At 40.4% G+C, this 14937-nt stretch overlaps 1 protein-coding gene and 2 long non-coding RNA genes across 5 annotated transcripts in view; 1 reads left to right on the top strand and 2 right to left on the bottom strand.

Moving 5' to 3' along the window:
- Nucleotides 1-14937, top strand: part of LOC142698986 (uncharacterized) — a 255149-nt gene that overhangs the window by 195132 nt on the left and 45080 nt on the right. The window lies entirely within an intron of this gene.
- Nucleotides 1-14937, bottom strand: part of LOC142698999 (uncharacterized) — a 66045-nt gene that overhangs the window by 34746 nt on the left and 16362 nt on the right. The window lies entirely within an intron of this gene.
- Nucleotides 8877-14886, bottom strand: LOC142699000 (uncharacterized). 3 transcript variants are annotated; one of them, XM_075847947.1, is made up of 12 exons: nt 14825-14886; nt 13374-13406; nt 12981-13259; nt 12756-12866; nt 11825-12158; nt 11441-11742; nt 11113-11320; nt 10904-11023; nt 10679-10812; nt 10359-10589; nt 10035-10264; nt 8877-9942 (listed from the first exon to the last, which is right to left on the bottom strand). In XM_075847947.1, the coding sequence occupies exons 2-12, from the start codon at nt 13385-13387 to the stop codon at nt 9824-9826; spliced, it is 2082 nt and encodes a 693-aa protein (XP_075704062.1). In that variant the 5' UTR covers nt 13388-13406; nt 14825-14886; the 3' UTR covers nt 8877-9823. The 3 variants fall into 3 exon arrangements, with proteins under 3 accessions (XP_075704062.1, XP_075704063.1, XP_075704061.1); XM_075847948.1 differs by lacking the exon at nt 14825-14886 and adding an exon at nt 14356-14597; XM_075847946.1 differs by lacking the exon at nt 14825-14886 and having other exon boundaries at nt 13374-14597.

Genomic DNA, 14937 nt, shown 5'->3' with positions numbered 1-14937 from the left:
ACGCACCAAGTGTATGTTGGTCAATACTTAGGATATGATAGAGTGCCGCTCACATAACTAGCAACAGTGCTTTACAGTTTAAATGTTGATGTTTCGAGCACTACCGATATCATATTCTGTCTGTTGGTATTTTTTTGGTTTATATTGCTTTAAAACAGAGTCACTCATCAAGTTGCAGAACTGGCCGCCGCTTCTGGCCCCTGCATGGGTCACATTCCTTTCTACAAACCAATTACCGCTGATCATAACCTTGATGAGCGGCGGCTGCCCACTTTATTTTACTTTTGTGGCAAGGCCCCTGACAGTAGTACCAGCAGGCCGGTTTGCAGGGGTACTAGCCAACTACGTCACAGATAACCCGTTTATATTCCATGGGATGCCAAAAATCCATAACTTTGCATGGCATCCCATGGAATATGGGAACAATAGGGAATTTTATCAGTAAGTATTCTGCCTGTTTCTTGGCTAATACTCCTAATCCAATTCCTTCTTCTAGCAGATTTTTTAAAGATACTTTAAATGTGGTGCTTTGTTTTCACCACAAGTTTGAGATATGTCGATTCATTGTCTAAAATGGTATGAACGTATCTGGAATATAAACAGGAATGTAGAACAACTCCTGCTCCGTGCACTCCTAAGATTTGGAGGATACAGTTATACGCTGGATATATGGTGAGCACCTCTGTGTTTTCACCTTTAGCCCTTATGAGTATGTATGAACCTTTTAGATGGTTAATCTTTACCCGCTAAGGTGGGAGGGTTGGTTCCAATGCCTAGTTATGGTGGTGTCTGTAGACTGGAGTGTGGTGTCTGAGGAAGTAAAGGTCCTTTTAGACGGCCCGATACTGACCATAAAAACAAGCGCCGATTGACGATACATCGTGTTACAAAGAGCAATCATCGGTAATGTATGGGGGCAAACAATCGTTACTACACCCAGACACCGCACCGATACGCCAGTCCAGCTGCCTCCGGGCACTGGACTATATTGCCAGAAGCACATGGTTCCGACTACTGCATAGCGGCCGTTCGGCAGAACTGCAGCTCGGCTTCTATTCTTTGACCTGAGCCATCTGCTTCTGGCAGTGTTGTTCGGTGCCCGTAGGCAGCTGGAGTGTCGGGTGTCGGGCACGCACTGATCATTTACTGATGACCTATCCAGTGGATAGGTTTATTAGTTGTCAAAACGTGGAAAACCCCTTTAATACTGGCGTTTCATACACCAGTCCTATTAAACAGTTTGCTGGAGTAAGATGCAACACATTTATTAACAGGTGAACGACTCTTATTAAATGTGTCGCTTCTTTTAGCTGCAACGCGGCCTGTCATCAGTACTTTCTACGTGCTGCGGCCTGCTGTAAGAGCCTGAGGGGATCCGGGAGGGAGAATCGGAGTGGTGAGGTAAGTACATTTTTAAAATGTATTTTATTGTTTGATTGGGGGGGCAAACAGTCTGATTGAGAGGAGGTATGGGTCTGGCACGGACCTTTGCCTTGTTACGCCCCTCAGAGATAAATCTGGGCCGCACTATACATATAGATTTCTGCTATAATTTACATCAGTTACTGGCGTAAATTATAGTAAAATTGTTGCCCATTTCTGCTAAGCCCTGGCCATTTTTTGCCCCAAAAAATTTAGAATTTTGTGAATTTTCTACGGTAGTAAACTGTTGTAGAAAGGTTAATATATTCCCCCCAAAGGCTACAGACCGTAATACAATATCTTTTTTTTTTCGTTATCAAAATTTTTTATTAGAAATTAAATTCAAAGAAGGCACAGTACTAGACTTCAAATGACGTGGAATTACCATTCTAGCTGCAGTCAGAAAATGTCGAAAGACCCCGTTTTTGAGGTGTGGAAGTGATCCAGGAACCATGGAAAGCAATCCAACAGAAGGCGAGGTAGGAACGTCAGTGCCAAAAAGCTTATTGCAAAGATAAAAAAAAATCCCCAAAAGGGAAGGAGCTTGGGGCAATCCCACCAAATGTGCAACATGGTACCAGGAGCCTCCCCACACCTCCAACAATCAGCAGACACATTAGGAAATATCCTATGTAAAAAGGAAGGACAGCGGTACCATCTGGTAATTATTTTATAGTTTTTCTCCTGAGCAAAACAGGAAGTTGGTAACTTATGAACCAGAAAGAAAGAAGTTCCCCAGTCGTCCTCAGAATGTTGAACCCCCATTTCCTCCTCCCAATATGTGGTGAATGTCAACTGAGATTAAGAGTATCCCGGTTTGAGGATCCCATGTAAATAGGACAGTACATGAGAAGGAGCAGAAGTCAAAGACAGATAACGTTCCAGAGGAGTCTTATCCTGTAGCAACACAAGACAATCACCCATGGAAGAGAGATATGAACGCAACTGAAAGTAGGGCCACCACATTGATTGTCTCCCCGGGCAGGCCTCAGAGACAGCAGCAAGCTACAAAATTGCACCATCAGGTGTAAGGGTCTGAGCCAAATATCCGCCATCCTGTCTCCCCAACAGAGAAATGTGTCCACACCCACCGCCGGAGGGAAGGAAGGATTATCAAACAGAGGAGTCAAAGGACCCGGACGGTGAGCAAGGTCCAGTGTACCAAGGATCCGCTCCCATACCACAAGAAATTGACGTGTGAGGAAAGGCAGAGAAGACGTTGGTCGCTGGAAGCCAGACAACCAAGGCAAAGAGGATAATGCAAGAGAGGACATATTATTCTCAATACGCACCCATTGCTTACCCGCAGCTGCACGGTACCAATCCACCAACCTCATGAGGATTGCAGCTTGGTGGTATTGCTTAAAGTCCGGCAAATCCGCACCCCCCTCCACCTTGAGCCTACTCAGAACAGAAAATCTAATCCGCGGCTTAAAAGAGCCTCATACAAATTTGGTTATGGCCCTATGCAAGGTCTTAAAGAAGGACGCAGGAACCACAATGGGTACAGTTTGAAATATGTACAGAAATTTAGGTAAAATATCCATTTTAACAGCATTGATACGCCCGAACCACGACATGCGCCGACCCCCAAATGCCTCCAACTCTCACAAGGTACGCTGTAAGATAGGTGTGTTGTTCAAGGTAAACAGGTCAGGCAAATGTGTGGGGATATGTATCCCTAAATATTTTAAAGATACAGTTTGCCACTTAAACGGGAAAACCCGAGCAAGATGAGCAGCTAGAGGGGCGTCCAGAGATACATTCAGCGCCTCCAATTTAGAATAATTGACCTTGAAGTTACTCAAGTGACCAAATTGATCAAACTCCCCAGTCAAAGATGGCAAAGAAATCATAGGAGTTCATCAGCGTACAGTGCTAACTTGTGATGCTGAGCACCAACACATATGCCCTTAATGCTAGGGTTAGTCCGCAGTGCCACAGCCAGGTTTTCCATGACTAACACATATAACAGAGGTGAAAGTGGGCACCCCTGTCTTGTTCCTTTTGTTATAGGCAAAGAATCAGACAAAAGACCATTAACTCGTACCCGAGCTGTAGGCCTATGATATAACGCCATAATCCTATCCACCATTGTAGAGCCAAGTCCGACCTGAGTCAAGACACTGCGGAGAAACAACCAGTCTACCCTATCAAAAGCCTTTTCGGCATCGACAGAACGTAGGCACATCGGTATCTTGCGTGTCTGGCAATAGGATATTAAAAGCAGGGTCTTGTTAGTATTATCACGGGCTTCTCTACCACGCACAAATCCCACCTGATCATCCGCAACCAAGCCCGGTAATAATGGAGAAAGTCTGAAGGCAATCAATTTCGCAAAGATTTTCACATCTACATTAATCAATGAAATGGGCCTAAAATTTGCACACGTCGTGGGGTCCTTACCCGGTTTTGGTAGAAGAGTAATAAGAGCCTCAAGAGACTGAGGCGCAAAGGGACAAGAGGAAGACACAGTGTTAAAGACTTTTGTCAAAAAGGGAGCAAGTTAATCCTTGAACGTCTTATAAAATATATTGTTGAACCCATAAGGTCTTGGACTTTTGCCCAAAGGAGAGTCCCCAATCGCCTGCAAGACTTCCGATTCCAAAAATTCTCCCCCAAGTCCCAAGGCGACCCCATCCTCCAAAGACGGCAGGGCCGTATCCTGTACATACTGATCGATTTTTCCCCGCAACGCATCAGCCTGCATATCCTGAAAATGACCTTTGAGGTTATATAAAGTAGAATAATATTGTCTAAAACATTCAGTGATACCGACTGGGTCATGAACCTCACCGCCAGTGGGACACGCAATTTTAGGGATATATGATGCTTGCGTACGGGGATGTAAAATCTGCGCTAAAGACCGACCACATTTATCCGCAAATTCGTAGGAGTGTTTGCGCATCCGATCCCGAAATCTAGCATGCGATTGATCTAGCACAGAACGCAGGGATTCTCGCGTCGTAGCAAGCTCAGAAAAAACCTGTGAGGAAGAAGGAGCACGCTTATGACTGAACTCCAACTCTTGTTTCCGCTCCAGGAGCCGTGCAATAGCCACCCCTTTTTGCCTTTTGAAACGAGCCCCGTGCTGAATTAGGACACCCCTAACCACGCACTTCAATGCCTCCCACTGTAAAGGTAACGGAGTAGAGTCATGAGCGTGCACAGCGAAAAAAGAGCTAAGTGTATCTTTGAGAGCTGACATACAGACCGTATCCCGCAAGATATTATCATTAAGCTTCCAAGACTGGAAACTGGTCAACGAATCAGGGAAGGTAAGGGATAAAAAAAACGGTGCATGGTCCGACCAAAACATGGCCCACCTCAGAAGTAGGGTGCCAAGTAAGCAAGTGATGGCTAATGTGAAAGGCATCTAAACGACTGTACATATTGTGCAACGGAGAGAAATAAGTATATTCTCGTACCTGAGGATGGAGAACCCTCCACACGTCAATCAATTGCATAGAGTGCATTGTAGTCTTCAAGGCCGCCAAGTGTGTCTTAGGAACAGCAGACCTGCCCGAGGAGGTATCAAGCCTGGAGTCAAATGTCAAATTAAAGTCACCTTCCACAAGTAAAACACCCTCCGAAAACTCCTCTAATTTCCTGAGAAATACCCGGCACACCCGAGCCTGATCCTGATTAGGAAGATAAAAGTTAGCTAATGTGAAAATCTTATTCCTAATGGACAGCTTAAGAAAGACAAACCGACCACCCGGGTCGATCAGGACATCAATGGTCTTATGAGATAGCAATTTGTGAAACCAAACCGGATAATACCGATTAGTAAACTGTGGTGTATGGCCCACCTGAAAATGAGTTTCCTGCAGGAACAGGATATGCACCCGTTCTTTGTGCATGTGATACAGTACCTGTGAGCGTTTATCAGGGACATTAAACTCTCTAACATTAAAGGTACAGACTTTCAACTGTGCCATCTCACTGTACTCAAGATGAGCAAGCCAATACTGTGAACTACTGTAACAGAGACAAAGCAGGAAGGGATAACACGACAACAAAGACAAACAGAATGGGTGAAATGATCACCCACTCCCTGATCTAATCAAGGAGAAACAATCCAAATACAGTAAACATCGGATACAACCAGTGAGTCCCTAAGAGGAGAAGTGTCAGGACAAGGTCTAGCCAGCGCTTTGCACCCCCCAGCCTAGCAATAATATGAAACATAGCTGAATTGATAAGAGATAACTGAAAAAATAAAAATAAAGGAAAAGGAAAGGAAACCAAGTGACATAATATTAGGGCCAAAGACCAATGACAGAAAGCATACCGTAGAAGGCACATGACATGGTCAGAAACAGGCAGAAAACCCCAATAAAGAACCACCCACCATACCATTTTACAGGCCCTCAGGCTTATTGGCTGTAGGGACTATGACTGTGGGCAATATAGGGGTTAATATGGGTACAGCGGGGCTAGGGGAAGTCGGTTTCTTCCCCTAATAAAAAAATTTATATCTTGAAAACTAGCTGTTGCATATAACTAATATTTGTTAGACGTGTAGCCCTTGACACACTGACCTAGCCTAAAAAAAAATCAGGGTTCTGTGACGCGCGCTTGGACCACAAAAGCCTTGTGAGCGACGGCTATTTTTACACACGTTTACAATGTAGTTCTAATAAAAAAAAAGAATATCTTAAAAGCGAACCGCCTCAAAGCCATCAAACTTCTCACACCTGTAGCAGTTGACACTATGCCCTACCCTAAAAAATTTCAAGGGTCTGCGTCGCAGTTTTAGGCCCCAAATGCCTCTTTTGCTGCTCCTGTTTAACGCACAGAGTGCATAATTTACGATTTAATTTTAATAAATGAACAATATTATAGATACTAGTTGTGCAAAAGGCCTAATTTTTCATACACATCTAGCCTTTGACGCTCTGACCTACCATATAAAAAGTCAGGCCAGTAGGACAGATGTAGCCCGCGCAGCGGGCCAAAAATGTAGGCCTTTTTCACTAAAATGGGTATAAATAATAATTTTCCACAATGCTGTCCCAGAGCATTTCACAACCAGCAACGAACCGCGGGTCTGATAGAATCAACCGAGGCGTCCATTCGTTCGCCTTGCAAAGCCGAACAATACGACACCTGACTCGGTCGTCTTTTCTGAAAGGGGACTCCTCTTTTGCCCCATAAACATGGCGGAATTTCCATAATAGGAGCTTAATATGGATAGGTTTTCCAATTTTTTTCCGTAACCGCTGAATGTAGAGTTATGAGCCCCGAAGCTATTATACGTCACCATCTCCTGAGTATGTACGCCAAGACTCGTGATGATACGTTGCGCGGTTAGCGAGGTCACTTCTCGTTAGCGACGCCTGTTTCTAAACACGGCTTAAATTTATTTTTATAAAAAAATTAATATCTTGAAAACTAGCTGTTGCATATAACTAATATTTGTTAGACATGTAGCCCTTGACACTCTGACCTAGCCTAAAAAAATTCAGGGTTCTGTGACGCGCGCTTGGACCACAAAAGCCTTGTGAGCGACGGCTATTTTTACACACGTTTACAATGTAGTTCTAATAAAAAAAAGAATATCTTAAAAGCGAACCGCCTCAAAGCCATCAAACTTCTCACACCTGTAGCAGTTGACACTATGACCTACCCTAAAAAAATGTCAAGGGTCTGCGTCGCAGTTTTAGGCCCCAAAAGCCTCTTTTGCTGCTCCTGTTTAACGCACAGAGTGCGTAATTTACGATTTAATTCTAATAGATGAACAATATTATAGATACTAGTAGTGCAAAAGGCCTAATTTTTCATACACATCTAGCCTTTGACACTCTGACCTACCATATAAAAACTTAGGCCAGCAGGACAGATGTAGCCCGCGCAGCGGGTCAAAAATTTAGGCCTTTTTCACTAAAATGGGTATAAATAATAATTTTCCATAATGCTGTCCCAGAGCATTTCACAACCAGCAACGAACCGCGGGTCTGATAGAATCAACCGAGGCGTCCATTCGTTCGCCTTGCAAAGCCGAACAATACGACACCTGACTCGGTCGTCTTTTCTGAAAGGGGACTCCTCTTTTGCCCCATAAACATGGCCGAATTTCCATAATAGGAGCTTAATATGGATAGGTTTTCCAATTTTTTTCCGTAACCGCTCAATGTAGAGTTATGAGCCCCGAAGCTATTATACGTCACCATCTCCTGAGTATGTACGCCAAGACTCGTGACGATACGTCACGCGGTTAGCAAGGTCAATTCTCGTTAGCAACGCCTGTTTCTAAACACGGCTTAAATTTATTTTTATAAAAAAATTTATTTCTTGAAAACTAGCTGTTGCATATAAGTAATATTTGTTAGACATGTAGCCCTTGACACTCTGACCTAGCCTAAAAAAATTCAGGGTTCTGTGACGCGCGCTTGGACCACAAAAGCCTTGTGAGCGACGGCTATTTTTACACACGTTTACAATGTAGTTCTAATAAAAAAAATAATATCTTAAAAGCGAACCACCTCAAAGCCATCAAACTTCTCACACCTGTAGCAGTTGACACTGTGAACTACCCTAAATAATTTCAAGGGTCTGCGTCGTATTTTTAGGCCCCAAAAGCCTCTTTAGCTGCTCCTGTTTAACGCACAGAGTTCGTAATTTACGATTTAATTTTTAATAACTAAATGATATTATAAATACTAGTAGTGCAAAAGGCCTAATTGTTCATACACATCTAGCCTTTGACACTCTGACCTACCATATAAAAACTTAGGCCAGCAGGACAGATGTAGCCCGTGCAGCGGGTCAACTATTTAGGCCTTTTTTACTAAAATGGGTATAAATAATAATTTTCCACAATGCTGTCCCAGAGCATTTCACAATCAGCAACGAACCGCGGGTCTGATAGAATCAACCGAGGCGTCTATTTGTTCGCCTTGCAAAGCCGAACAATACGACACCTGACTCGGTCGTCTTTTCTAAAAGGAAACTTTTCTTTTGCCCCATTAACATGGCGGAATTTCCATATTTTGAGCTTAATATGGATAGGTTTACCAATTTTTTTCCGTAACCGTTCAATGTGGAGTTACAAGCTCCGAAGCTGTTATACGTCACCATCTCCTGAGTATGTACGCCAAGACTCGTGATGGTACATCGCGCAGTTAGCGAGGAAAATCCTCGTTAGTGACGCCTGTTTCTGCACACGGCTTCAATTTATGTTTAGGAAAAAAATTAATATCTTAAAAACTAACTGTTGCATATAACTAATATTTGTTAGACATGTAGCCATGGACACTCTCACCTAGCCTAAAAATATTCAGGGTTCTGTGACGCGCGCTTGGACCACAAAAGCCTTGTGAGCGACGGCTATTTTTACACGCTTACAATTTAGTTCTAATGAAAAACTCAGCGAGTTACGCTGTTTACATAACTCACGAACATATAACGTTTTTCATGATCACAAAACATCTCGCTCAGCCGCAACACAGTTTTTATGAAGATTAAAAAATATATACATTTATTGAATACATCCAAACATCCCAGAACCCAACAAATAAAAGTGCTATTGTTCTCTGTGCATTTTAAGTCCATGTTTTTAAGATTCTTATTTCTTCTTCCATTGGTCTAAAATGTATTTTGCTCTGGGACCTTTTTTCCCCAGAGCTGATGTCCTAAAGTCCTCTTTATTTTCTCTTCTTCCGGCCGGTGGTTTTGAAGCAATCCTATGATTGAAAGATCATAGATTATTAATAATTAGTATCTCATGCTTACTTTACTAACGGTCCTAATTGTATTCATTAATCCTCTACAATTTTATGAATATAACTCTAATCTTTATTTATTTTTTCTTAAACAGGCAAACCAGGACCCCAATGACCTCTGCTATAAGACAGTTGATGATTGTGAACCCACGATCACTGAGGAACCCAAAGAGGTTTTCCATGCATTTTCCAGCACATATCAGCTCAGAAACATCATGATAGTGAATTGCATGGCCTTTAGATGCTACATTTGCCAAGTTGTTCCTAGCAATAGCAAGGGTAGCCTTTATATCCTCATCGCTGCTGTGCTTCATGCATTTTTTGTGCAGGTTCCCAGCATCAACTCTGTCTTATAGCAGATGGGGCAGGTCATTGGGGTCCTGGTTTGCCTGTTTAAGAAAAAATGAATAAGGATTACAGTTACATTAATAACATTGAAGAAGATTAATGCATATCGTTAGGACCGTTAGTAAACTAAGAATGAGACATACTACGCTGCTTCTGTAACTGCCATTCACTACTATTGGAGTCACGGAAACAGCGTAGCTCATTAAATAAAAAAATATATATCAATTTATTGAATACATCCAAACATCCCAGAACCCAACAAATAAAAGTGCTTTTGTTCCCTGTGCATTTTAATGTCCATCAAAAGTCCATAATTTATAAGCTTCTTATTTCTTCTTCCATTGGTCCAAAATGTCTTTTACTCTTGGACGGTTTTTTCCCCAGAGCTGATGTCCTATAGCCCTCTTTATTTCGTCTTCTTCCGGCCGGTGGTCCTGAAGCAATCCTATGATTAAAAGGTCATATAGATGATTAATAATTAGTATTAATATTGTATTGTGATAGAGAGAACAAAAAAAGAATGAACATCATTCTTACCTATTATGTAGTCCACTCGCATTCTGTTCTGCAGTTTCCTCCACCGATCGTACAGATGTTGTCCATGGATTGTGGACTCTGCATTGCATCTTTTAAGCGCTGGTGGATCCTTCTCCACAGTGAGGGGATACTTGCCTGTAAATCTTTCAAATTCTACCTCCTTAGAGCAGATTGCAGGAGGTATATTGTCTTGTGCTGTACCCATTATTAGAATATCTTCCATCGCAGCTCTGCAAAAGACACAATTATTTTAGTGAAAGAGATAATAGAAAAGAGCAAAACCAAGGGTCAAGAATATGAACATATTATTGCTCTGGTACTTACTTTGAGGTGGAAGCCTGCTCTTCCAATTCCCGTTGAATTCTGTCCGGCAACAATGATGCCTTTATCATGTTGTCTATGGTCTTCTCACAGTAGACCCGCTCTGCAGTGATGTTTGAATGCGCCAATAATTTTGAGAATATTTGTGTCTCATTGGGATTTCTGCAATTTGAGGACACAAAGGTCTCTGACATTCTCCTGACCACCTGGCTGCTCACTGGCTTTAATCCAAATCTATACAATAGAAGAAATTATTATTAAAAGAATAGTTTATAACGTTGGCATGTAGAGTGGAAATCTAACTGTCACTAATAAGAACTTACCTTGTATGAAATCTTGCTACATCGTTTGAAACATTGTATAGCCTTTCTCCGGAGGTGGAGATAAAGAAGTTGGCAATAGTTTTGTTCGTCTTCAAAAGCGTAGGCCTCACTAAGTTGTGATATATTTCAAACCACTGGAAAAAAAATACATAGTCGTGAGATTGATGAACGAAAGAATGATAGATGAGAGGTGCCGTAGATTACATTATACTGTAAGATTCATACCTTTTCCTCTTCTTTATCTAGAATCAATGTTGCTGCTTGTTGTGTTGCAGTCTTGTGTTCCAGGAAAGATATTACCACGCTGCTCTCTTTTCCTGCTACTCTTTCTTTCCATTCATTGACCTACAAGATAAATAAATTGTGAAAACAAGCACTGCACAAATGTTCAAAGACAGCATTAAAAAAAAAACAAAAAAACAAAGGTTACTTACTGTCATATTTTGGACCACCCCAGGTCGTTGCATTTTTTTTAAGACAATGATGGACTCCAAATAATTGATGATTGTTAATTTTTCGCTATCAAGGAGTGTATCGCCATTTTCAGCCATCCTCAACACCATTTGGAAAGTGGGTCCAGCAACTTTCAACAACGTTCTCAAATCGTCAGGCTTTAAAACGGTCTGAAATATGCGCTTATGTCTATTGAAAGAAAATAAAAGCAGTTTAACAAATGAAAAGGCAGAAGAAATCATTAATACATATTAAATTGTGTTTTTGTCAATCTATTCTAAGACCTCATAAAACTTTTCTTAGACTTACTTCTTTGCAACAATCTCCTTGGAAATTCCTTTGTGTAGCCTCTTTTGACTAACAGAAAGAGCAGACAAGTAATTTTTGACTGCTTTGTAGGTCTTTCTGTCTTTGTGCTTTTGACATTTGACATTTTTCAGATAAGAGACGAAACGCTTCACATTCTTATGATAATTGAAGACGGTTTGATGAGTGTTTCCGATTGCCAGCAGCTTGTCAAAGTACTTGTGTGTCTCCTCAATGTCGTCGACAAATTTCAGAGATGGCTTCTTGCTGTCTATAAAATACAGGAAGCGAGCAACGTTCTCTGCCTATAATGATGAAATGGGATTAATTAAAAGGAACAGAATCTTACATAGATCTATGTTACTTACATGATGATTTGGTGCTTACCTCCTGTTTGTATCTGACGACGCCTAAGCCTGTTCTAAGGTGGTTGACAAAACCAGCGATCAACTCAGAGTTCAGAGAATGCCTCTTGTAGAATCCAGCTTCTGACATTTTCTTCCTCAATGGGTTGTTCCAGGATATCTTGGGCTCGTCAGCCAGTGTTTCCTGGTCCCTCGCATTGTTCTCTTCTTTTTCCGCATCCTCTGGCCGTTCATCCTTATCTTCCATAGTGCCTTCATCATTTTCCTTGTCAGAGTCGCTTGTCGTGACTTCTTCTGATTCTGATTCTTCTTCTTCTTCCTCCTCCTCCATTATGACATCATCTGACTGTTGACAGCTATTAAACAAAACAATATATATTATTATCACATGCAAGAAAAATATATTTCCACAACATGTATAGGCGGAAGCCGAAACGCGTTGGGGCCGGCCGCCATTCTTGGAGTCTCAGCTACATGGGTTAGTACTCTGCTAGCACTTCGTTTTTCACCACTTGCTGCTGGTTGTTGTCTGGGTTCTAATACGCACACGGGTATCATCCCAGTATTCAGACATGCATTAGTCGTTGTGGACACTACATGATTTGGTGTAATAGTCCTGTCTCAATTGCACTTTGCATAATTGTGAGTTACATCCCTTTCACCCACTCTGCAAGCAGTATTAACATATTACCTGTAGCTTGTATATCTCACCTCATGTTACTTGACATCTTTGTCTTGAGGTATATACCTATTCACATGATTATATTTTGACCTATATTTGACTCATGTGGTGGCCATGCTTTTATTTGTGATTCATTTTTAGAAATTCATATTGTATTAATAGTGTAATATTGTTGAATAAAAAGACTATATATATTTTTTGACTTAAAGACTCCTTGGTTCTTTCTTTGCTCGGTTTAATGTATAAAGCTTGCAGGCAAAACATTTCTCACCTTTTGTGTGGACATTTTTTGTTTTTTTCTTTGACCACTGGCTCACATACTTTAGTTTCCAGGGCTTTTGTCATCTCAACTTCGGAATTATCATTTCTGACTGTATCAGACCTTAAAAGTGGAAAGACAAAATGAATGATATTAGAAAAATGCATACAAAAATATAATACAAATGCATTTTTTTTTATATGAGACCAATACTCTAGTTATTGTAATAGTACTTACCTTGGCACAGGAGGGGTGTTGAGGATTGTGAACCCACGGCCACTGAGGAACTCGAGGAGGTTTTCCATGCATTTTCCAGCACATACCAGCTGAGAAACCTCATGGTAGTGAATTGCAAGGCCTTTAGATGCTACATTTGTCAAGTTTTTCCTAGCAATAGCAAGGGTAGCCTTTATAGCCTCATCGCTGCTGTGCTTCATGCATTTTCTGTGCAGGTGGGTACCCAGCATCAACTCTGTCTTGTAACAGATGGGGCATGTCATTGGGGTCCTGTTTTGCCTGTTTAAGAAAAAAAAAATAAAGATTAGAGTTATATTAATAACATTGTAGAGGATTGATGCATATCATTAGGACTGTTAGTAAACTAAGAATGAGACAGACAAAGATACTTACGCTTTGGATGGCATTTTTAGGCTTGAGATAGACCTGTAGAATATAAGATAAAACAATTAATAAAGCTTTTAAAAAAGCTCAAGAAGTAAAAGGCAAAAGGGTGCAAACAGAGGTAGTAAATGGAGTGAATCCTTTCAGATCAGTCCAGTCCAGTAGCTAGACAGCAGAACAATCCGTGTAGATCAGTCTAGTAGAGAGAGCTGAGCTTCAGTAAATTGTTCAAAGTGTTGTGAGAGACTGGACTCAGTACTGCTCCTTTTAAACAGAAAGTTGGGAAACATTTACATTTTTGTAAGGTGTGAAAACTAGGTTTAGGGGGTGTGGCTAACACCTAGAGGAAAATGTGTGCAAGTTAGCAAAAACCCCTTACAAACACAAGCTAATGTAAGCATCCAATGCTAAATGTATATATATTTCTTATGTCAATTTTAATGCATATGCCTCTAAGTACATGTATTTATATACAATAAATACATATACAAAACAATATATATTATTATCACATGCAAGAAAAATATATTTCCACAACATGTATAAAGCTTGCAGGCAAAACATTTCTCACCTTTTGTGTGGACATTTTTTGGTTTTTTTCTTTGACCGCTGGCTCACATACTTTAGTTTCCAGGGCTTTTGTCATCTCATACAATACATATGTATATGTCAATACAGATGTATATGTACTTATATATATATATATATATCACTCTATACCAAATCCCACTATAGTAACCTGTGCACAGAAGTAATCCTGATCCATGGACATGTAGTATATTGAAAATAAATTATGCTGCACACCAATATAAGCAAAGTAAAATGATTTATTCAATTAATGAAGAGATGTGGCAAGCTTGAGAACAGTCCTAAGGCTGGACACAAAAGTCACATCTCTGCATTGATTGAATAAATCACTTTATTTTAAAAATGTGTACCTATTTCATATACATCTATTAAATGTAATATTTACTATCGTTTCTAAACTGACCTTTACAACATGTTTCTAGATACTGTTTGCATAGAAACCAGATTAGAATGTGGAATAGTGTTAAAATATATTAGTCCATGCCAAGGTGTCGATACTGGCAGAGTGGAGGTGACACATTTATATTGTTAGACTAAGCTGGCTCCGGCCAGGGGACAGTCATAATTGCCACTGTATTGTTTCAGCCAAACACATGTTTCAGCCACGTGTGAAATATTTCAATACACATACCACACTTTTGTTTTAGTATTCTGTAAAGTTGAGTTAATTTTTAATATAATAATTTATTTAGTTATTGATAATATATATATATATATATATATATATATATATATATATATATATATATATATATATATATTTCTTATGGCAATTTCAATGCATATGTTTAAGTAGCCTCTAAGTATATGTATGTATTTATATGTATGTATATATATATGTCTAAAGGAAATTAACTATCGATGCGCCTGACCAGAACAACAGGGACTCTTTTGATTGCAGATAGTGATGTATCCCTCGACGTCACTTCAGCCCTTTGATAAAAGAAGAAAATAAATACTGATGTTAAAACAAAATGTGAGACAC

Source organism: Rhinoderma darwinii, unplaced genomic scaffold (genome assembly GCF_050947455.1).
Source record: "Rhinoderma darwinii isolate aRhiDar2 unplaced genomic scaffold, aRhiDar2.hap1 Scaffold_106, whole genome shotgun sequence".
Taxonomy (NCBI): domain Eukaryota; kingdom Metazoa; phylum Chordata; class Amphibia; order Anura; family Rhinodermatidae; genus Rhinoderma; species Rhinoderma darwinii.
Note: the sequence above shows the minus strand (reverse complement) of the source record. Positions and strands in the feature narration are given on the sequence as shown.

Coding starts and splice junctions, on each gene's coding strand:
- LOC142699000 (XM_075847947.1), bottom strand. Junction 10,590..10,678: donor GTAGCAAGATTTCATACAAG/GTAAGTTCTTAT, acceptor TCTATTGTATAG/ATTTGGATTAAAGCCAGTGA. Junction 9,943..10,034: donor GCGAGTGGACTACATAATAG/GTAAGAATGATG, acceptor TTTTAATCATAG/GATTGCTTCAGGACCACCGG.